The sequence below is a fragment of the Papaver somniferum genome, chromosome 6 (assembly GCF_003573695.1).
Source record: "Papaver somniferum cultivar HN1 chromosome 6, ASM357369v1, whole genome shotgun sequence".
NCBI classification, from domain to species: Eukaryota; Viridiplantae; Streptophyta; class Magnoliopsida; order Ranunculales; family Papaveraceae; genus Papaver; species Papaver somniferum.
Window position 1 is genome coordinate 13113373 of NC_039363.1, and position 24804 is coordinate 13138176.

A 24804-nucleotide genomic window follows, 5' to 3' on the forward strand; every position below is an offset into this window, starting at 1 on the left:
CATCCTAGAAGCCCAATCCCGAGAATTAGCTAACTCCTCTTCTTTTTTCAATATGAAAACTACAGGGAGACCCATTTTTACACTTTTCTCCACTGTGAAAACCCATGCGTGTAAAAAATCACACGCGCACCCAAAATCGCCTTGTAAATTGTGCCGGCACCCTGAGTTTTCAAAATTACGTTTTATTTTTGTTTTATTTTCCAGTTTAGCTTCACCTGTTCAGAGATTCAGTTTCGAGAGATTGATACTGAGAGATTGAGAAGGAGATAGAGTCGGAGCGAGAGCTGAGAGATTGAATTTGCTCAGCAAAGATAATCTGAAATTCAAGCTTCAGGTTCGTTCGTTTTCATTCCAATCTTGATTCTGAAGACGCATAACCATGATTCGATCTGTAAGATTAGGTTGTATTATTTTAGGTTTTCGAAGCTTAATTTAGGTTTTCACATCGTTTTTAGATCTTTTTAAGCTTGTTTTTGAATTTTGGTTTATTATTTTGGTTTTGAAATTGTTACAATCAATGTAGATCTTTTTGATTCTAGGTTTTAGTTTCAATTTCATGTTCGGATGTAGATATACCAATTTTCTCTTCTGTTCTAGTCGATTTTTTATTTTTGATCTGTTTTGTGTTACCTTAATGTAGATGTTATTGATTTTGATATCCAGTTGATTTATGATTTGTTTATGGATAATGCAGATTGTCTCTGTTGTTGTAAATATGATCTTTTAATTTTGAGTAAGAATTTTTGTGAAGTGATCGTTGTCGTATGCGTCAAAAATAAATTACACTTTCTTACTACTCAAAATATATAATATAGCAAGGGAAAGAAACGATCGTTCCCATAGAGAGGACTAGGTTGTCAAAAATGTTTCGGATTCCTACATAAAACAATGGGGGATTTTCTGATTTTTAATAAAGTAAAATAAACTAAAAGCAAAATAAGAAATAAACAAGAAAATCAAAGATGTAAATATGTTAGTTAAGGATTTCGTTTCCATTCACTAACATGTTCTTGTCTTAATAACAAGAATTTATTTTTAATCTCTTTTCATCAAAATCCCTAATATACCTAGTCGAAAGAATATCTCGCAAATTTCTTCTTGTCATCAACAAACACGTTAAAAGATGCGAATATGAATTCTACCAAAAGTATAACCTAACGCCTTGCGCTAATTAAGTTCAATTCTTATGGAGCATTAAGATTCATGAAATTAGGCTAATCAATGCAATTGAATTACATTGTGCAAACAATTTAACAAAGATCATGGTTCACATATGATTACAAGGATGTATCACTACAAGCTATAATCTTATTTATGATACTTGTGTTCAAGGATTATCGCTCGATGAAAAATCCTAAACTAGTTATAGATATGAATATGAGTTCTACCAATTTGCAACTTGACAAAACAAATACTCAAATCATGTTGCAATACGTCAATCATGAAACTATATACACAGATAATCATGAACGACAAATATGAGACAAAAATAATTCATTAACTCAAAGAAACATGTTATGTGAAATCAACTTAACCATTAACCAATAATAAAACTCTAGCTCATGTTCATGGAGTTCATAACAAGAAGGAAGAGAAAACCTATCATGTTCTAAACCCAAGAATAAAATTAGGAGTAAAATATCTCCTTTCTTGTTGTTGTGTGAATAGGTTTTTATATCATCAGACTTCTGAATCTCCAATCTCGACCAACTCTCACAAATCCCATATCCAGGCCAAGCCCTAACCAACTCTGCCAAAACTGTTCATCCATCCATCCCACAAGGTGTTAAGCCCAACTAATATTTGCTCTGTCAGTCTCATGGAACTGACAGCCTAATTTTATCTCAATTATTAGTTCTGGTGAAACTAACCGTTGTTTCTACCCTTCCTTCCCTGCATAGTCATATTCATCATGGCAACAATTGATTCTTGGCTACAAACATCACCAAAGCACCACAACTTGAGCCATTCATCCAAAACATCATCACCAACTCAGCTGCAACTCCATCTCGATTACAATTTCAGCATACCAGCAATTTCATCTCATCTTCTGTTCCAGCTCTCTTTCAAGTCCTTTATTCTACATCACTGACTCACATCGAAACCACAACTGCTACCACCTGCAGCTCATTTCATTCAAAGCCCATATTGCATTCCTTTAAAACAACTTCATTCCTTCTTTGCATTGCAGCTGAAACATCTGCTACAGATTCATGCCTACCAGCTTTGTGACCTATACCAAATCTATGCTAGCTTAAGATCCCGAACTGTCTCATAGCATCACAGCCCATCCGACGGGTAACAAACCACCAATTCCTTTACATCTATAACTCCATTTCAGTTCATGCCACAGTGCAAACATCCCTGGCCATTGCTGAACTCTGTATCCCATCAACACAGCACCAAGTTCAGTCAATCTTCATTCTCTGTATCAATAGCAACATCAAGCAGCTGTAAAACCCATTCAATCCTAGCTTCTTAGTCAATCTCGGCTTCGATTCTTGTGCACCGCTTCAAGCTTGGACAAGTTTCTACATTACATTCCCTGTGAGAGCAGCAGACACACATGCACTCCATTAATCCTTCCTCCTTCAGCTCAGATTCAAGCACAACTGCAACTCCCATGTGCAGCTCACCCAACAGCATCAGTTCTTCCATACAGTCTCAGTTGTAAACCATTCCCACACATCAATTTCAGTCACTAGAAACAACATGACTAGCCACCTGCAATTCAGCTCCCCATAGCTCAGCCATCTTGTAACTTGAACCACATCTCCATTCTCAGTTTACTGCATCCTAGACGTACATCTATTTCGGTCATTTCAGCATCAGCTTTATAAGTAATTTTCCACAGAAGCATCAATACAGCAAAAACAGTTGCAGCGCACTTGACCCCAACTACAGTTCTTCTTCATCCATGAATTCCAACAGTAACAGCTCGTTCTCGGCAGAATCACGTCCTAACATACATCTAAGCCAACTTCATTACCATACCAACATATCCACAGACAACTCCTTCTACCAAGCATCACCAAATCCATATCCTGCCATTCCTGAGTCTTGCAATCTTCTCTGCTCAATGAGATCTTAACCCTTCTCAGATCCAGCTCCTTCCATCATACCCTTGGCAGCAACCTACCTGCACTCTCAGTTCACAAACAATTTAATCAACAACAGCGGCTTAATCCTCCCTTGAACCATTCTCTGCATTATATCTCAAGGCCAACACCAATTCCATCTGCAGTTCAAGTCCACTTGCGTGTTCGAGATCGCTTCACCATTCACTACACCAAAATGCCCAATTTTTTCGTTGCTATGAATTTAAGCAACGCTTATGTATGTTGCTTACGCGACGTGACAAATTATACGCAACTTTTACAGAAGTTGCTTAAATTTAATTAAGCAACGTCTTAAACGTTGCTTCATCCGCTGCTTTAATTAGACTTAATGTGACGCATAAAATAATTTAAGCAACATAAATAAACGTTGCAAAATATATTAATAGAATTAAAAAAATTACATATTATGAAATTCCAGTATTACAAATAATCTTAAACCCTGACCTGATAAGAAAATCACTCATCCTTCAAACATTATTCATCCTTGCAAGATTTTACAAAATTATGAACTTAGTTTGAATTTACACAATGAAATTCCATTCTGAACAAGGTAATACAGCAGGGATTCATTAATAGCAAACCTCATTCTTTTGCTGCACTTAGCACAATGGACAGGAAGGATGTAATGAACCGATTTATCCTTAACATTACTAGATTCATAAACTACATCTTTGAAGCCTTCTCAACCAGAATTTTTGTTCTATTTGTGCAAAATAAGTACACTAGTATAAGGTAAGAGTATAACTAGCATATAATTATTGATCCAACAAATAGAAGAACATTACAAAAAAATATTGAAGCAACCGGTACATGTGGTATTAGGTGAACACGCCAATTCAACACAAGGAGAATTCTCACATGACGTCAGGAAAAAAGAAGCACGGTCATAAAAGTTTAAATGGATTTTCAGTTCTGAGACACCCACCTAGGAACTGTTAATATAAAGGAGAAGTACCTGTTCAGTCAAATCCAGACCATTTTGTTTGTCAATGAACTCAATGTTGCTCCAGTTAATTTTTTCCTCGCTGTACTCTTCCTGCTTAGTACTCCCTCCGTCCCACCATTAAATGACATATTTACTTTTAGATTTTGTCCCACCATTAAGTGACCTATATCACTAAACAAGAGATATTTCTAAAATTATCCTTTTAATTGATTATAAGAAATATGCATAATTTGATAGGCATGTTTATATTCGTTACATAGGTGTTTTAAAATACTTTTCAATGGTATGAAGTTTGCGAACATCGGTGGTGTAATTTGAGAGATAAATCATTTCAAAATTTCACTAGTTATTATCTATAAGGGTATGATTGTAAAAAATGCTTAAATATACTCTTTTTCCTTGTTTGCTTTAAAAATTGTGCAAACTTAAATTAGGTCACTTAAGAGTGGGACGGAGGGAGTATAAATGAGCAATGTTAATTTATTTGCTTCAATGCCCATTGCGTAAATAGAAAATGAGGATGGAGTTTCACCTGTCCTAAAATGTTTAGTATTGCCATGATCAATTAACTTAAATGACAGTTCAATAGATAGATGCATGGATAGTGAAAAAGACTACCAGCATAAGACAGTCTACCTAATAAAGAACTTATGGAGGTTCAAACAACACCAGTTTTTCTTTTATTGGCCATGGGTTGTCGAGGGAAAATGAAAAGTTGGAAATGAATAGCGAATCGGTGCTTTCCTGCTTTGAGATTAGCCTGAAGCATGGGTTGAAGTGCACCGTTTCAGTGCCAAATTAAGTCCATTTGATGCTACAACTTACGAGGGCCACTATCTATCTATATTTACCTATCTCCCAAATTAGATATAAAGACCATATTAGCCTTCATGGGTTCGATTAATAACGACACGGTCCATATTTTCTTGCTTGTTTTGATCCAACATTCCAAATCTTTAAGGGCTTTTGAGGTCTTTGATGTCATTATAATTATGCCATATGTGAGGAAGACTAGGGAAATGGATGAAAAATGCTTTCAACATCAAAACATGCGTTTATTTGTTGAGATTTGATAGGGGCACTGTGATTGGACTCATCAACCACTACTGCTTTAACAAGCACACCGCTTCCACGGTGGGAGGACCGACCTAAAAAAACGAAACAACGATGCATAACGTGTTATACATCCTCGTAATGTTATTTCTGAGGCATAAGCAAATTAGTGGATGTATGAATCAAAATACGACTCTAAAAAATGTTATACATTTTTTTTTGTGGCTCTATAATTCGTTATGTATTTTTTTTTCGAAAAATATTTTTAGGCATATAATATCTTCGTTTCAGAAAAATGGATATTTTCACAGTTATATTTTTTACTAGAATATGCCAAATTGAAAAAGCGATACTTTCGACCCGTTTCAGAAAAAATGACACTTTCGTCCTGTTTCAGAAAAAGTGATACTTTCGTCATGTTTCAGAAAAAGTGATACTTTCGTCGCGTTTTAGAAAAAGTGATACTTTCGTCGCGTTTTAGAAAAAGTGATACTTTTATCATGTTTCAGAAAAAATGATACTTTCGCCTTTTTCAGAAACAACGACACTTTCATCCGTTTCTGAAAAAGTGATACTTTCACCCCGTTTCAGAAAAAAGTGATACTTTCTACCCGTTTCAGAAAAAAGTGATATTTTCGCTTCGTTTCAGAAAAACTGATACATTAGGCCCGTTTCGTAAAAAATGATATTTTCGTTTTTTTAGAAAAAGTGATACTTTTGTCCCGTTTCAGAAAAAGTGATACTTTCGCCCCATTTCAGAAACAATGATACTTTCGTACCGTTTTAGAAAAAGTGATACTTTCGCCCCGTATCAGAAAAGTGATACTTTCCCTCTGTTTCAGAAAAAATGATATTTTCCCTCTGTTTCAGAAAAAGTGATACTTTCGTCCCGTTTCAGAAAAGGTGATACTTTCGCCCCGTTTCAGAAAAAATGATACTTTGGCCTCGTTTCAGAAAATGTGATAATTTCGTTCTGTTTTAGAAAAGTGATACTTTCGCCCCGTTTCAGAAAAAGTGATACTTTCGTCCCGTTTCAGAAAAAGTGATACTTTCGTCCCGTTTCAGAAAAAGTGATACTTTCGCCACGTTTCAGAAAAAGTGATACTTACGCCCGTTTCAGAAAAAGTGATACTTTCGTCCCGTTTCCGAAAAAGTGATATATTCGCGCCGTTTCAGAAAATGATACTTTCTCCCCGTTTCAGAAAAAGTGATACTTTTGCCCCTTTTTAGAAAAAGTGATACTTACGTTCTGTTTCAGAAAAAGTGATACTTTTGCCTCGGTTCAGAAAAATGATACTTTTGGCCCGTTTCAGAAAGAGTGATACTTTCGCCTCGTTTCAGAAAAGTGATACATTCGTTTCGTTTCAGAAAAAGTGATACTTTCGCCCCGTTTCAGAAAAAGTGATATTTACGTTCCGTTTCAGAAAAAAGTTATACTTTTGCTCCGGTTCAGAAAAATGATACTTTCGGCCTGTTTCAGAAAAAGTGATACTTTCGCCACGTTTCAGAACAGTGATACATTCGCTTCGTTTCAGAAAAAATGATACTTTCGCTCTATTTCGGAAAAAGTGATACGTTCACTCATTTCACAAAGATACTTTCACTCCGAGTTATAGTAATTGGATATTTAAATAGCCTGGTTTAATTCGGGGCCGTAGAAATTAAATGGGGTCTGCACTAGAGGACAAAAAAGATCACCCCATCCTAATTTTGGTCATCCCTTATAAATATTTTTCTAAATGGCTGAAATGCCCTAAATAACTAGTGATAATCTTAATTAATTAGTGATAATTTTATTTAGTTAGAATTTAATTCTTTCTTTTCCAGATTTTTTGTCTGCAATTTATTAACTGAATTTTTTTTTTTGCCCAGATCTGTATGAAAAGTCGTCATGGTATAAAAAAAGAATTCAGTGACGACCCTAAATAGTCGTTAATGTTTCGACTGTTTCAGTGACGACTCCAAACTGTCGAAGATTCATTAATGGCGAAAATGTACGAAAGTTTTGAGTCGTCATAACATAATCAATTCCCTGACGACCCTTTGGAAGTGTCGTTATTGTTTTGATTACGTGTATGACGACTGTAAACAGTCGTTAGTCTCTTAAAAGAGTCGTTATCTTCGTCGTTAATGGTAGAAATGTACGATAGTTTAGCGTCGTCATGGTATTGGGATTTTTTCAGTGATGACTCTAAACTGTCGTTAACGTCTATGAAGGGTCGTTAATTAGGATCGTTGTTTGAAAAAAAAAGAATATTAACCAAAAGTAAAACAGTATATTCACGATCGGATTAATACACCTCTGAAAATTTTGGGTACAAATAAAATGTCATGGCCCCCATTTAATATTTATGGCTCCCAATTAAATTAGGTTAAATAACTATAGTATTTGGGTTTAAGGGAAGAGACAATTTTGTCTAGTGAAAAAGTAACCAAAAAATGTTACATGAAATTTTTATTTGTGGAGGAAATTTTTTAGGAACATTCCTTCCCAATCTTTTTATCAAATTGAACATTTATGTTACCCTTGATCATTTTACAAAAAGTGGCTATAAAAGGGACTTCCTCACTTCGGGTCCTCCGATCGGTCGGCCCAATTACCTCATTAAAGCTGATTAATCTAGATAGGTTAGAGCTCAAGAAGTTATATGATGAGCAAATTCATTTCGTCTGTGAGGATCATAAAAGCTGATAAATATCCCTCCACCGCAATGATTATCATGTCAGTTGATCTTCTTAGCCATTACCCTTCTATTCCTCTCTAACCAAATGGTCCAAGCTACAGCAAGGGGAACTGACTGCCAGATTTTTATTGCAATCTTTTTGCTCTGAGTAGCTTCCCAATCTTCAAACTGTGCCTTCACAATTGAGCAACAGATGGTCCACGGTGCAAAAAAATAAATAAAATAAAATCAACTTATCTTATTATCACTGTTGTTCGTTGAGGACCACCACTGTGATTTTACTGCGTCGTCTCTGTATAAATAGCTCAGTAGCTCTACAGCCATATTTTCATTCAAGCTTTCCGGGTACCTGTTATTTGTTAAGTGTAATTGGAGTTATATAGAAATTTAGATTTCGGAAGCAATTATGTATCAAGCTCATCTGTCGTAGCCTACATGCACACGCTCCACAGAAATTTAGATATCGGAACCAAACATACCAGGAACTGATACCATTTTCTTCATTTCCCCAAGCAATCCAACTGGTTACGCCGCATCAAGAGATCAGTTGGAGAAACTGGTCAAGTTTGCAAAATTAAAAATTAAATAAATAAATAATGGTTCAATAATTATACCCCGACTCTGCTCATGGTGCATACATATCAGATGACAGCCCCAGGTGTATCTTTGAAATTCCTGGTGCCCGAGAGGTAGGTCATGGTACCAGTGTATTTTGTCTGACTTAGATAGTCAGTTGCACACTTCACATGTAAGCAAATTAGCCTAGTTATTTGTCCTCCATCCATCCTCTGATCACAGACTCCATAGGGGTACAATTCTATCTAGGTATTCCTATTCTTAGTTATTATAATTAGGGTTGTGCTCTATTATCTGTTAAGGGGAAGAAAAAACGAAAACAGAAAATGAGAAATCGTGCACGCAAAAATGTGAACTTTGGTATTTTGAGTTTACATGGCAAAGAATATATAGTCGATTAATATCCTACTGAGATAGGCTGTGATTGCCATTCAGGTGGCTATTGAGATACCATCCTTCTCCAAATTTTCTGGGCCGGTTCATTGGTGTTCGTCTTGGTTGTTGGACAGTGGTACCTGAAGAGCTTGAATTTTCAAAAGCAGGTGTCCTGTAATAAACGGTTTCAAGGGTGTTGTCTGCACTAGCTTCAATGGGGCTTCGAGTATGGCTCAGGCTGGTCTAACTTGTCTTTCTCCAGAAGGTTATAAGTTTTGTAACCACTTCAATACCATATTTGTCCTGGCGTAATTCTGAAACAGCACGATCTGAACACATCTGGTTTCTTCTATTCATTCTTGTGAATTTAGGGAATCCGAGGTGTTATTGATTTCTACAAGGAGAACATGAAAATGCTGCTCGAGACATTTCAACACTTGGTTTGAAGGTATATGGTGGGAAAAATGCTCCATACATCTGGGTTTTCCTGGTACAAGTACTTCGGATGTGTTTGCCAAGATTCTTGAGAAGACCCACATTATCACAATTCCAGGTACAGGATTTGGTCCAAATAGTGAAGAGCACATAAGCTGGCATTTGAGATTGGGTGCAGAACAACGATAAGAACTCAGTTTATGTGGTGTAAAGGGCAGCTGTGCACTGAAAATCAAATCCTTTCAGTTTATGGGGGTGCCCCAACACAATTGCACTTCAAAAAAAAATAAAATCCTGGTCGAAGAACAGTACCCATGCTCTATTGGGAATACTTAGTAGAGGCCACATTTTGACTTTGATTTTTTCTTTCAAAGAAAGCAGTAAAATGGTTAAAAATGACAGAATGGGTAATGCAAAATGTAAAAATGAAAACAAAATGCCAAAGAAATGGAAAAGAGGGAAAACTGAAATATTTTAGGTTGTTTTCAAAAAAACAGCATCTAGGCATGAGTCAACCAACTCTGCCATGCAAAAAAATAAAAAGAAAGAGGACCCAACTAAAAATGAATGTAGGGTCATATGGTTAAGCTGTGGCAGTCTTAGGCCCTGGTCGCCGAGTCCATAAGTTATAGCATCACTGAACACTAACAGAGGAAAACACCTAAACACCCCTTGCTCTTAAACAAGTTAAGTTCAGAAAACATTTCCAATAATGCAGCAGAGGAAAAGAATATCATCATTTACTGAATGCTAAAGCAGGCAGCTAGAGTGCAAGACACAGTTCCATTGCTTAATGTCTCAAAAACTTTAATCCATCACTAAAAAAAGGGGCGATTAGTGTAGTTCTGAAGCAGAAGAAACCCGTAAAACAACTTTTCAGAACATAGAACAGGGATAAAAAAAAAAAACATCAAACAGGCGTATATTGGAATAATCTTTTCAGTATTGTGTATATGAATATATAGATGAAAAACATAACCAGTGTCGTAACAATGGAATAATCTTTCCAGTCACCCAATATTTACCAGCAAAAAGATAAGACAATGACAATAAAAACGGGTGTATATTGATTATGATTGTAAATTGCAAGAGGGAATACACAATATTTTGACATATCTATTACTCTCTCCCTTCTTTTTTAATAGGCTGGTTTTCTTTTTAGAGAAATTTAAGGAAATTAAGAAAATCAATTATTGAAAGTGGTCCTCATGACACTTGTCAATAAAAGAAGTGAAGTGAAATGGTCCCCATGACACTTGTCAGCAAAAGAAGTAAAGTGAAATGGTCCACATGACACTTGTCATCAAAAGAAATTAAGAGAAAAAATGGTCCCACAAAACCAAAGTAACATTTGACTTTCCCAATTAGAAAACCAACCTATATTTTTAAAACATTTATTTATAGAAACCAGCCTATTAAAAAGGAACGAAGAAAGTACTATTTAAAATATTCAAGAGTACAACTGTAATTAGTGCAGGAAGATTTCATAAAAGTGTCAAAGAGAACAAGTACAACTACTTACCTTACCTAAAAGCATTCTCCAAGATGCTCAAGTTAATGATACCAAGACCACCACTATCCAACTTGATACAGTATTTTAGGCTTCTCTTCTTGAAGATCTTTCAGACAGAGAATTCTTGTAGAAATTTCAGAAGGAGAATTCAGAACCTTGATACCAAATGCATTATGTTCTACAAAATTCAAACACAAGTAGAGCGAGTAGAGCAGGGCATATGCTATGATATTAGAATATATAGCAGGTACAACCAAGTATCCGAGGTGCAGAAAAGGACCAAGGCAACCGTATGGTGAAGTGAAGACTAAATCAAGAACCGTGTAGTTAGGCACGTGAAGTGAAGGTTAAGTCAAGTGACCGTGATATAAATGGCACGTGAAGTGAAGACCATATAATATTCTAACCGAAGTCAAAATCAAGATGAATTGATCAAGACTCAAGTTATCAAAAGATCGACGGAGGTTAAACAACACCGAAGATCGACGGAGGTCAGATAACTTTCCAAGAATAAAAAGATCTTGTGTAATTTAGGTAGTTTTCTAGACAAGTCAAATATCTAGTTAATTTCCTACTATTCATATTCTAATTAATTAAGATATATATTATAGAAAATAATATAATATCCTATATTAATTATTCATACTCTATAAATAAAGAGTCGTAAATTATCTCAGAATGTTCTAATGATTAATATTATTATTCACCCTATGGGGTTGCTTGTGGACGTAGGTCGAGTTGACCGAACCACGTTAAACATCATCTCCATTAATATTCCGGTACGTAGATCATTTTATTTCTTCTTGATTATTTATTTTATCATTGATTTGATCTTATTCCTTGTCTAATATCAATGATATTCATCTTGAATTTCATTTACATATCAAAATTTAAGATATGACAATTAACCAAAAAAATGTCCGCAGCATGGAGTACCAAGATGAGAAAACGAACTTCACCAAGCGCATAAAGTTTAAAAATCAGTACCATTAGCTGTATGAGTGGGAAAATGGAAAATGGTTGGATAACACAAAGAGGTGACCAGAATTCAGACAGGTAAAGTTAAAAGTCATTTCCAATAATCCAGCAGAGAACTAAAGCATCAAGGTTGCAACACAGAAGTCCATTGCTTAATGTCTCAAAAACCTAATCAGTTATTAGAAAAGATGCGATTAGTGTAGTTCAGGTACAGGGAAAACCCGTTAAGGATAGAACAAGGATAAAATCCAAAAACATCAGGAAGGAATAAACCTAAGATACACAATATGAGTTTTTCAAGATAAAAGCCAATACACACAACAGATGCTCCTGCTCGTGCCTGATCATGCCCAGATGGTCCAATCTGGCGTGAAGTATCTAATTGGCGACGTTGAATTGGTTCCTTCCCTCGACCATACAGTTGTGCACCACTATTACTATCCCATTGCCGATCAAAAAAACTATTACCATCCTACTGATGCTGCAAAACCCGACGACTCATAACCCCATTTTGAGCACTAAACCCAGCACCATCACCAGCCTGTGGACTACCACCATCATTCTTCAGGGATAAATTTCTAGTAGAACCAGATTTCAGCTTATTACTACCACTACGACCACCATTAATGTCCCACTTAGAACCAGATTTTAGCTTAGTAATACCACTACCACCATCAATATCCCCCTGATCCACAAAAACCCGACGACCAATCACCCCAATTTGAGAATCAAACCCAGCACCACCTCTAGGACTACTACCTACACTATTACAATCATCATTCTTCAGATGTAAATTTCTAGTAAGACCATTAAATCCAGATTTTTGCTCATTGCTACTACCACTAGCACCATTAGCTCTTTCACAATACAGGGGATGCCCATAAAAATTCTTTATTGGATTTTCTAAAGCCTTCCTTGCTCCTTCAACAGTTTTATACACAAAAATAGCAAATCCTACTGGTTTCCCCGTCTTTTTATCAAATCCATGCGGACCTTCAGCAATTTCTCCATACTTTGAAAAAAACTTGAATAATTTAACACTAGTAATTTCAGGATGATCAATCACATTACCTACGAAGATCTTCCTCTGTAGTTTGTCTTCTCGAGATGAATTTCTCTTCACAATCATCATTTGCTGTTGATGAGGTTCAGGTTCAGGTGAAGCTAAAATACAAGCAGTCATTTGATTTCCCAACATTTTTACTTGTTCATTTAAGGCTTCAGTAGCTAGTGTATGAATTTCTTCATTAAATTTCTTGTTTTCTGATGATACTGAGCGAATGATTTCAATTAATTGTTGTTTACTAATTTGTTCAAGAAGTTTACTAAATCTTCTTCTGATTTTGCTTCTTGTTCTTGTGAATCTATTTCTGGCTTTGTGTCTTCTTCTTCATAGTATTCTGCTGTTCTTCGTTTCTTCGCCATTGATGAAGCTGGAGAAAAAGTTTGGAGTTTTACACAGGAATTAAAATTTTGGAAGTGAAGGAATATTTGGGGATGATGAAAATCAGAATTTTGGGGGTACCCTACGAGATTCTATGGTTTTATTTATTTATGGAGATTTACGCTCATATGGAACAAAGACTAGTCTTTGGTGAGGTGACATGGGAACTCAAAGGTTGCTGCCCCAACCTTCCGAGCGGTCATCTAGTCAGAGTCTATAGTTGAATCTCCGTCAGGTCATTATTATCCCTGGACACTTAATCATCTGGCGAGCATCTAGAACAAGCCACACTCTGCAATAGGGTCTGTGACTTTGTGTACTGCATTTTCTTCTTCTTTGGACTTATTGCCGCGTTTGGATACTAGGATTCGAAATGTTTTTGTTTTCCATGTAACGCATTTGGGATATTAAACCCTTCTTGATTGGGGTAATACCCAAACTAATTGGGGTATACCTAATAAGACAAAAGCTAGGTCATTATGAAGTAAAAGAAGCCACCCCTTATCCTTGTATTTTCTAAATGGTAAAATTGCCCCTGCAATGATTAACACTAATTTAATTGAAATGATTAGATTAATTAAATTAGTTAGTTGATTTATAAGTTGGGTTACAGAAATAATTTAGAGAGAGAAGTAGAACTAAGTAGTAGAGAATTTTTTTTTTTTGCGGGGGTTAGGGTTTTTGAGAAATTTGTAATATTAGTGATTCAAATCCTGATTTTGAAGTGGGGGAGTCTTCTAACTTTCCTCCTATAGATGAGTACTTATATGATGATCTACCAGATCATGATCAAATGGATTACGTGCATGACCCTCACTTTTATTTTCGTCAAACTCAAGATGGCTATGGAAGTGATGAATATCTTGAGCCAAACGTAGAATCCAATGACCCAGAAGAAAAGAATGGAGCTGCAAGTAATCAGGTAGACAACCTACGTGATTTTTCCATGCCAATGATCGATATATTTTTTTTTCACTTTTGCTTCCCAGGATCGGCAAGGTCGACGCTTGTCGATCATGCCGACCATAAGCGCCGGCGTGGTTTATATTTGAACAACGTGCCGACTTTTCATGAGCAATATCCGTGTCGACAAGGTAGAAAATTTGAACCATGCCGACTTCCAGTGGAGTCGTGACTTGAAAATGCTTACGCCGGCATTTTAATCTTTTTGGACCCTGCCGACTATATATTGGTCGGCATTGTTAAATTTTTATACCATGTCGGCTATTTTGTAGTCGACATAGTTTATATGTCGACCCTGCCGACTTTGGTAATACATATCAACTAACTTTTGATGTTTTGTAGATTGTTGCATTGGTACCGATGACGGATCAGCCTCAATCTCACAATATTAGGGGTCTTGATACTTCCGCATATTATGCTAATGATTTGGAATGGAAGGAAAAATATGACGCGGTTAAGTGAATCGTTGAGAAACCAAAAGAGAAGATTGCATTTTAGTGAAAAATACCCAACAAAAAGGTACGCGGTTTGAAATGGTATCCGAGTGTTATGGGTCGTCGGATGCAAGTCACAAGAGAAAGGGTTATGTGTATGATAAGAAGACGACTAGGGTGTACAAGACGAAGTCAAAGAAGTGTGGATGTCCATTCAAGATTATACTTTGGAGGAACAAAGAAACCGATGACATGTGGAGAATGAATAGAGTTGATGTTGGTTGGCATAACCATAAAGATTCAGAAACTCTTGTTGGGCATTGTCAAGTTTCCAAGTTGAAACCCACGAGTTCGAACAAGTAAGAACAAGTTGGGGAATTACACCAAGCAAGCTCCTTAATAAGTTCAAGAGGGATGACCCGGATAACCTCTCTTCATTGTCTACAATTTATGCGACCAAGGAAACTATCATAAGAATTGAATTGGATGGAAGAATCACAATGTTTTGTACCCAAATACAACTACACGGTTAGACACCATGAGTCATCGGAGGGCTTGGTGGATCGTATTTTTCTTGCGCATCCAGATATGATTCAATTGGCGCGTTGCTTTTACCAAGTTTTGTTCATGGATTGTACTTATAAGACGAATAGGTACAACATGCCTTTGTTGAACATTGTAGGATAAACCTCGGATAAGCAATCGTTCATGGTTGCATGGTGTTTTATGGATCGTGAGAAGGATGATAGATATATTTGGGCATTGGAAACTTTGAATCTTCTCTACCACGAAAACGAGACTCCCTGAATTATAGTGGCCGGCGATTAGCAAGCAATAATGAATGTCGTGAGGATAGTTTTTCCAAATGCACAAAATTTGCTTTGCACTTGGCGTATACAATGCAATATTAGAAAGAATTGTAGGAATCATATCCAAAAGCCAAAGGCAAAAAAATGTACTAAACGTGAAAATGAGCAATATGAACGTCTTAGCAAACTAACTAAAGAGGAGCGAGAGAAGGAGAAAGAGAAAGAAGACGAAGAATGGAAAGAAGGCGAGATCAAATTTGGGTTATTCATGAAAGCGTGAGATAAAGTGGTTTGGTCGATGAGTGTCGGAAGATATGAGTTAAACTTGAAGGATTTCGAGGATGAGTGGGTCGTTGATTACCCCAAAGTAGTGGTATATTGCAAGAGACAATGGTTGAGGCCACACAAAGAGAGGTTTGTGTATGCTTTTACTTACGACTATAAACAGTTCAAACTTGAGTCCACAAGTATGGTAGAGAAATCTCATGGGAGACTAAAAGGTCTACTTTTCACGAGTCAAAACGGGATTGTGAAGGTGCAACATGCTATCCATGAGTACACTAATAATGATATCGACAAGATAAGAAAGCAATTCCAAAAAAGTAGCTTCCGGAAGTTGAAGGAGTTTAAAGAGCATGATTGGTTGCTTGTTGGTATACATAGAATCGTCTCGTATTGTATAAAAAGTATAAAAGGTATGAAAACCCGAGCACTTCTTGTAAGTATAGGATAATGAAGGCTATCGGACTTCCATGTCGTCATATGCTTTGTAGGTATAAAACTCCCATTCCTATTGAAGATATGGATCCTTATTGGAAGCAACTATCTTTCAAACCGGCTCCAAGAGAAGGTCCCGGTGAAGAGTTTGGCGACATGGAACTTGGGAGAATAATCCTCGAAAAGTACCCCAAGTTGAATAGGTCGGACAAACAAACTATGAAGCACAAGTTGATGCCGATTGTTTACCCTTTTACGGAAGAACTTCAAGAACCGGCGAAACAAGATCCATTGGGTAGACCACCTACCACAAAGATGAGGGCGGAAGAAAGGGAACAAATTAAAGAAAATTTGAGTACAAAATGCGATCCATCCGAAAGGGAACAAATTAAAGAGCATTTGAGTACAAAGTGCGATCCATCCGGACATGTTTATACCGAGGCGCATAAGGAGGAGCCGGCTAAAAAGAAAAGAGGTCGTCCGAGGAAAGAAACAACTACACCAACGGTTTCAAACTTCAATCCAAATAGCACTCCACTTCTTGAGAGTTAGGCAAGTGTGGAATTTGTTGGAAAGAAAAGGGGTCGGCCAAGGAAGGATTCAAATACACCAACGGTCTCAAACTTGAATCCAGATGTCACTCTATCTCTTGAGAGTCAAGTAAGACAAGGAGATGTTGTGAAGAAAATAGGTCGTCCAAGGAAGGTAGTACAACCGGTGTTGCAAGAGTATCGCGTACAACTCCCTCCAATTATTCAAGAGTTTGTTATTGGTACCGAAGACGTCCCAAAGGATGGAAATTGTGGGTTTCACGTTGTCTCGCAACAATTGGGACACCTAAGTGGAGCGGTTGAGGAGAATCTCACCCAATGCCAATACATAAGAAACAAGATGGCCGCCTGACTAAAAAAATAAAAGGAGTTTCATATCTCTATGATACTAGAAGGTTCCATGGAGGACAAAGAAGCGACTTTTACAGATTTTCTAACTAGTGTTAAAGGCCCGGAGGGAAATGCACCAGTCAAATGGAAGCATTGGATGAGAATGCCGGAGTGTGGCCATCTATTGGCGGATACGTGGTCATGCGTGGTACATTTTTTTAGTAAGGGACTATCTATAGCATTTGCACCGAAACATGCGGTTTGTGTGGAGAAACTCAAGCATAGAAGAATTGTTATGGCTTTGGTGGATAAAAATCATTTTATTGGTCTACAACTCAACAAGGAATGTCCATTACCTCCTCTTTGTAGGTTTAGTTTTTGGGAGAAATTCATAAACAACAAGATCAAGGAATGGATGAAACTTTATGAGGACAACATGGACCTTTGAAATGTTTTAGATGAGTCTAGGGAATGTCCCATAGATTTGACTAAAGGAGGTTTAATATATTTGAATGAACTCCCTCCAATAGATTTAAGTGATGATTTATTATAGTTAGAAACTAAAGAATCTTTTTGGAGTACTTTTGTAATCGCATTCGTGGTTTGTGTAATGTACTTTGGAGTACTACAAATGAATGAAATGGATGTGGTTTTTTTGGTGTATACTACTTTGGTCGGCAATGTATTTATCACACGACCCTGCCGACCGTCCAAGGGTCGGCAAGGTCTTGGTTTCGTCAGGTTGCCGGCTTTTCTGTGGTCGGCATGGTTTATGAGGAAAACCATGCCGACCAGAATAGAAAAAAAAACTTGTTTCCTGGATGTTATCATACATTATAGTCAGCACGGTGGATTAGGAGAAACCTGCCGACTATACACATGCCGGCATGGTTTATGAGGATAACCATGCCGATCTGAACAGAAAAAAAACTTGTTCCTGGAGGTTCTCATACATTATAGTCGGCATGGTGTATTAGGAGAACCCTGCTGACTATACATTCACCGGCACAGTTTGTAAAATGTTAAGCAGCCGACACGCTTTTAATTTAGTACAATGCCGATTATATATCGAATACAAACCTTAAAAACTTAATTAGAGCGTACAAACCTTAATTAAAATATACAAACGTTAAAAACTTAACCTTAACACATTTGGGACATAGATAGTCTATTTTTCCGGTACACAATTTCTTAGGAGAGGTAATTAGCTTCAACTTACTGTCGCAACATGGATCTGTGCATGGTAGAAGGTTGATTTTAACAACTTCATCTTCATACGGAGCTAGGCGCTCATCTATCCAATTGAAAATCCCACAACAAGTGCATTTTGAAGCATACGGCTGATATACATCTCCTATTACAGCTTTCGTGAGAAATAAGAATCCCTTACAACTTTCAATAGTGCATTTGCTTCCTTCAAAGGGACAATAATTTTCAAAATGACCACTTAGTGTACAAATACTACAAATATTTGGTTGTGTTGCACTTGAAACTTCCATTCTTATTGCAAGGTTGAAGATGAAGTTGAGAATGCTTTTATAATAACAACACACCTAATATCTTGATTTTGAAATTTCTAGCCATTGAGCATTCAATGGGTTGTACTTTGTACCTAAAAAGTGCAACTAACATTTAAGTCGGCAAGGTCGAGATTTCAAACCATGTCGATCACCACTCCCTGACAGCATTGTGGCATATAAATGGTCGGAAAGGTAGAGTTTACACACCATGCTGACTATACATCGAACATTGTATAAAACTACACAGAAAAGAATATGTTCTAAAGCAACTGAAACTGAAAATTAACATAAGTTTATCTAAGTCTAAAACAATCTAAGAGTTCAAAACAAACATAATGTAAGAGTTCAAACCACAATCTAAGTTTCTAAACCAAGTGAAACATAATAAAGTTTAAGAACTTTATGGATCCTTCTCATTGTTGTTATCTTCCTCCCAATCACTAGCTTTTGCACCAGCATCAGCTTTTGCTTTTCCCTTATCTGGACATATGTAGTTATCGGCCTCATTGTAATAGGGGTTCACTCCAGAAAAGTCAGATGCCCCGAAAAAGGTTCTTGGATCAACCTCCTGTTCTTCCTCTTCTGATGATGTGCATTCTTCATAGTTGAGGGGATTGCTAGGACTCTCCATAAATCTTATAAATTCTTCAGGATCTTCCTTACCCATCAGAAGTAACTTTCTTACAGGGCAATTCTTTTCAGTTTCATCTTTAGGATCTTCTTCTAAACCAGGATAAATCTTGTCAATAAATTCCAATATCTGTTATGCATTGTGAATAACACAATTGATATCTTCTATTTTTGGCTCTGGGAATCTAAACAATACACAAATAAGAGATATGAAAATTCTACACATTGAAACATGGTTATAGTCACCAAGTCGGCAAGGCCGAGAATCTAAACATTGCCGGCTAATACATAGTCGACATAGTAGTAATCATCTTATACGCCGACTAATAAAAAGTCAGTACGGTTATATTCAATAATAATGCCGACAGTTAACCCAGCAAAATCAGGTTTCTGTGACCTAAAGTCAGAACGGTACAATTTTAAGAACATGCCGAATAAAGGAAAATCGGAAGGGTTTGTTTTGATTACCATGCCGACCCTGGTTAATGTTTCGCAGTCGCCATGGATGATATGAAACGTCGGCATGATCTTCATGTTACTACTATGCCGACTGTCACTAAAATCCAAAGGTCGGCATCCTATTTTTAAAAAACCTTGCCGACCTAGAATCCTGAAAAACATAGTTTTCGATTTCTAACCTAATCTATCAATCAAAAAACACTAAACAATAATGGATTTGAGTTTAAAAATCACTTACAATCTTCTTTCCACTGGCGGAGGGTTGTTTTCAACATTCTCAGGGATTGAACTTTCGGGTTTACTAGTTCCAGCTTTTCCCTTACCTTTTTTCTCTGATTTGGATCTTTTGATACTTCCTGTTGAATCTGTGTTATCTCTTGATCGTTTGGAATCAACCATTTTTCTGGAAAATTAAAATTTTCAAATTTCAGAGATTTTTTCTTATGAGTTGATGGAAGATGAAGAAGAAGAAGAGAAGATTAACGGTTTGTTTAAGTTTTTAATTTTAGGGTTATTAGATTAAATAATAGCGTTAATTAGTTCAGGGGTGATAAAGTAGACTCACCCATATTTAGCCTCCCCTTAGTAAGGGCACTATGTCCATATAAATCTGGATATACCCCAATTAATCTGGGTATAACCCAATCAAGTCATGATATTAAAAGCAGAGATCAAAAGTAAAAATATTTGATTCACAAATAGTTTTTTTTTTATTTCTTGAAATAATTCAAAAATTTTACATGGAAGCTAACTTTTTATTTTTCGACTTTAATAAGTCGAAAAGTCGTTTCTGGATTTGTATCAAACGCGCTACTCCACGCCCAAACTAGTTGTTTTTTTTACTTCAAAGTCAAAAAAAACTATTTCCTGATGCTTTTCCAAACACGCCATTTCAAGTCCTTACTACACATCCTACCGGGGTGTAAAGTTTCACACTAATGATGCTTAAGAAAACTGTAGTCCACAAATGGTAACTGCATGCAGTATGGTTATAAAAGGTATCTAATTACTTAATCACACGATATCACGGAAATGGCAATGCACGCGGTAAAATTGACATGACGGAACAGAGATAAGCCTCTGAGTTACGCGGTACATTAAAGACATGCAGCAGCAAGTAGGTTAAAAGTCGCTATTGGTTCAGCACTTCAGTTGTTATTTTCGTCTTGTAAATGAAATTTTTACTGAAACTTCAGATTTACATCATTAGTCTTTTAAGGGTGCATTAAGTTTCGTGGTCCATATTTGCTTTTACCGTCCATCAGTCTTCCTAGTTCATACTGTATTTAATATGGTGAATTTGGAAGCTCGCTTGAAGCGTAGCCAGCAGCTCGATTCAGTTGCAAGAAGAAAAAAGAAGAAAAAAAAACAAGGGAAGGTAACAATGTGTTAGAACATGTTCATAACCACCAAACATTCCATCCTAATTGTCTAACGCAACTCCTACCAGTAACTACGCGTTGGATTCTAAACCTAAAACCAAAACGTAAACACTGAATAGCGAACAACTAGATTTTCAGAGAAGAATGGATAAAATTAAGAACAAACATACACACAACAAACATGATAAACAAACCGAGTTTCTTTAGATAATAACCCAAACCACATCTCTCAGCAGGACCATCCCCAGAGGACGCAATCTTGCATGAAAAATTTGGTTCATAACTTTGTGGATTCTGACAAACTGAGTTCCCCATTCCAAATGCTCCCGGTATGCCTTGTTGCGAAGTTGCAGGTGACATATAAGCTGGTCTAGAACCTGTGTAAGCAGATGGATTCTGTCCAGCAGGAGCAAACATCGCTTGAACATGTTGCGTTCCTTGACCATAATAAGGTTGCGCTGCACCACTGAAAATCCCCTGAACGTAAGGTTGCGCGACACCATTTTGAGTATATGGACTAAAACCACCAATTCCAAGACCAAATTTTTGCCTTTGATCAGTAGCCATTTGACAGTAGATAATATATCCATCGAACCTCTTAATTGGTTCTTCGACAGCCCTTCTTGCTCCTCCAACAGTTTTGTATATAAACATAGCATACCCTCTAAATTTCCCAGTGTATTTATCAAACCCGATTGGACCTTCTTCGATTTCCCCATACTTTGAAAAAAACGAGTGCAATCTCAGACTTGAAGTCTCAGAGTCCACATTACCTACAAATATTTTCCTCTGTTTTTGTTGATTTGAAGCTAAGTGGCACATCGCGATCCGATTTCCAATCTTTTTTAGAGGTTCTCTCAATGCTTTCGAAACAGATTTTCGATGTTTGTATAGTACAAAACCGTACCCTTTAGATTGACCTGTAACTCTGTCAACAACAATTCTACACTGTATAATATCACCGTAAGTTGAGAAAATCTCCTTGAATTGATCTGATGTTGTTTCCCAGTCTAATCCATGAACAAACAATTCACAATGAGACGGATCTTGATCAGCTCGTTTGCGAACTTCTTGAATGATTTCTCTGTTTTCTGTTGATACTGAGCAGATTATATCAATTAGTTGTTTTTTACTAAATGGTTCAAGAAGTTTTGTTATATCTTCTTCTTCTTCCTCCTCCTCCTCTGTTTCTTTTTCCTCTTCCTCCTCTGTCTCTGTCTCTTCGTCTTCCTCCTCTGTTTCTTCTAACTCTTCTTCTTCAACTTGTGCATCATCCAGTTCTGAATCCATTTCTAATTCTGTATCTACTTCATCTTCATATCTTCGTTTCATGGCCATTGATTGATGAAGTTAGAGCAGAAGTTTGGAGTCGGCGGAAAAGAATTGAGTGAAAAATGATAATCTGTTTAGCAATCTGAGTATGAAGTGATTTTTTGGTGTTTTATAAATTTGAAATGAAATTTTTTTATAGTGGAAAAAAACTAGCAAAATCATTTTGGTATGAAATGATTTCACATTAATCGTTATAAAAGGTATGTAATCAAAGCTATCCATCTTCACTTTAATGGCAAATATGCAAGTAGGTTTCATTAAGTCTCTGCAATAACGCGGTAAAATTAACATCATGGAACAGAAGGAAACTTCTTAGTATCAGTTCAGTTGTTATTTTTGTCTTGGAATTGATATTTTAAGGGGAACTTGTGATTTACACTGAATAGCCTTTTAAGGCAAACAGTTTCACGGTCCATATGTAGTTTTACCGGAAAGAAAATGAAACAGAAGAGAATAAATGAAATATGCTTTGTAAAATTAAGACTAGGAAATAGAGTGGTTGGTTCCTTGGAGTTATATATCCTTCATTTTCAGCTTTATAAAGTTGCAAGAACCCAACAAAAATATCAACACCAGACACTAAACTTAAAGGCTGCTAAAATGTCACATAGGAAACGCGGTTTCATCGAAGCATAATGCGGTTTTAATCGAATTTAAGTGCTTTTAGGCATTTGAATGTTAGGTTGCTAGTCATGCACAAATGTGCAATGTTATTTGCTTCAATGTCCATTGCCTAAATAGAAAATGAGAATGTAGTATCACTTGTCCTAGAATGTTTAGTATTGCTATAATCAATTAACTTAAATGATAGTTAAATAGATAGATGGATACTGAAAAAGACTAACACTCTAACAGCATAAGACAGGACCACGACAGTCTACCAAAAAAAGAACTTACTCATGGGGTTCAAACTAAGAACAAAAATTATAAAAGAAACTCTGGATACACTAACATGAAAAACGTAATAACCGAAACCGAATCCTAAGACCAAGTAAGGATTTTAGCATAGTTCCTTCCATTAACGATTCATATATTTTAACATAGCTCGGTGTTGGATAAAAAAAAATTTGGGGCTCGAACCTGGGACCTCTTGAAGCGCATGAAATTTTGGGAAACGGGGATGACCAGCTGAGCTAGATGTCGTTCTTTACTAAAACTCTTTTTTGTACCTATTATATCTCCTTTTTATCTAATATATATCTTTTTTTTTACCTAAACAAATATATTCCCATTGAAAAAAAAACTGAAAAAAAAATGGCTACTGAGTAGCCGCTTGGCACTATTCATACGACTACTGAGTAGCCGTATCGTGTAGGGAAGGGAAAGAAGGGCACTATAGTGAGGCTGTCTTTCTTGTGTTATCCCTTCCCTTTATTTAAGAGATAGGGAAGGAATACCATGTACCATAGTGCTTGGCTTAATGGACCTCGTTCAAGTTCCCCAACTTGGAAGAAAAATAAAACTTGTGTTTCGAATTCAAATTGAGAACTCACATTACCTACATACAAAGATTTTCCTCTGCAAAATTCTTCTTCACATTCATTTATTGATCACAACTTGCCTACAAAATAATTTTTTTTTCTGATACACTAGAAATTATAAGTGAGAAATACCATTTAGTCCTAGGAATAATATATTAGAGAGAGTCTAGTCCAGTTGACCCAGTCTTGTGTCTGTTTGGTCTTTTTTGGGAAAATACATTATAGTTTGGTCCTAGGATGATGTAAATGTCATCATGTGGTGGCAGAAATACCCTTTTTGGACCACATATATACAAAAAAAGAGTAGAAAATATCTCATTCTCAGATTTACTTTCTCTCCCCTCTTTATTTTCAGATCTAGTTTCTTTCCTCTTCACTTTTTTTCTTTTTCCGCTGCTGCAAGAAACAATAAAGATTTGTGTTTTTTTCTAGGGTTTTGATTTGTAGAGATGATGAAGACGATTTATAGAGGTGATGAAGACGAAGAATCATATAAAGATTATGAAAACGACGAAGATGAAGATGTTTTTTTTGATTTCTTGCTACTATTTTTGATGTTTCTGCTGGTGTTGAAGACGAAGATGATGATCTTTTTTGTTTGCTGCTCGTGTTGAAGATCTCGATTTGTTGATATTTTTCTTGTTGATGATGATTTCCGTTTGTTGCTCGTGTTGAAGATCTCGATTTGTTGATGTTTTTCGTGTTGATGATGATTTGTTGATGTTTTTTCGTGATGATTGTTAGAGCATTTCTCGGTCGAACTCGCATGCGTTGCTATCTAAAGCATGTTTGTCAATGTTAGTGATCAAAACTATAAGTCTTGATTTCTAGTCTATTATAGCTAAGTCTCAGACTAGGATAGAAAGTGTAGTTGAGCTCAAGGAATTCATGGAGATTCATCATACAAGTAGAAGAACTACTCAAGGAACCGGTGGAACTTCTCGACAAAAAGGTATGTGAAGACTTGAACTTATCTATCACTTAAAAGTCTATCTACTCTATCTTCTACTCTTTGAGACAAGAAGTCGTATGCTATATATATAGACTTGGATTATACACATTTGGTATTTCGA

The 24804-nt window shown here is 36.4% G+C and overlaps 2 protein-coding genes across 2 annotated transcripts; both read right to left on the reverse strand.

Annotated features, from left to right (window-relative positions):
• Nucleotides 1–12151: 12151 nt before the first annotated feature.
• Nucleotides 12152–12877, reverse strand: LOC113290504 (UBP1-associated protein 2B-like). The gene has a single exon (XM_026540101.1). It carries the CDS (start codon nucleotides 12875–12877, stop codon nucleotides 12152–12154), a length of 726 nt encoding a protein of 241 aa, XP_026395886.1.
• An 8033-nt stretch (nucleotides 12878–20910) lies between these two features.
• LOC113285443 (UBP1-associated protein 2A-like) lies at nucleotides 20911–22378 on the reverse strand. The gene has a single exon (XM_026534320.1). The coding sequence runs from the start codon at nucleotides 22254–22256 to the stop codon at nucleotides 21045–21047; it is 1212 nt and encodes a 403-aa protein (XP_026390105.1). The 5' UTR covers nucleotides 22257–22378; the 3' UTR covers nucleotides 20911–21044.
• Nucleotides 22379–24804: the final 2426 nt, after the last annotated feature.

Bases quoted from the DNA above. Each gene is read 5' to 3' on its own strand.
- LOC113290504 (XM_026540101.1), bottom strand. From the start codon at position 12,877: ATGTTGGGAAATCAAATGACTGCTTGTATTTTAGCTTCACCTGAACCT.
- LOC113285443 (XM_026534320.1), bottom strand. From the start codon at position 22,256: ATGGCCATGAAACGAAGATATGAAGATGAAGTAGATACAGAATTAGAA.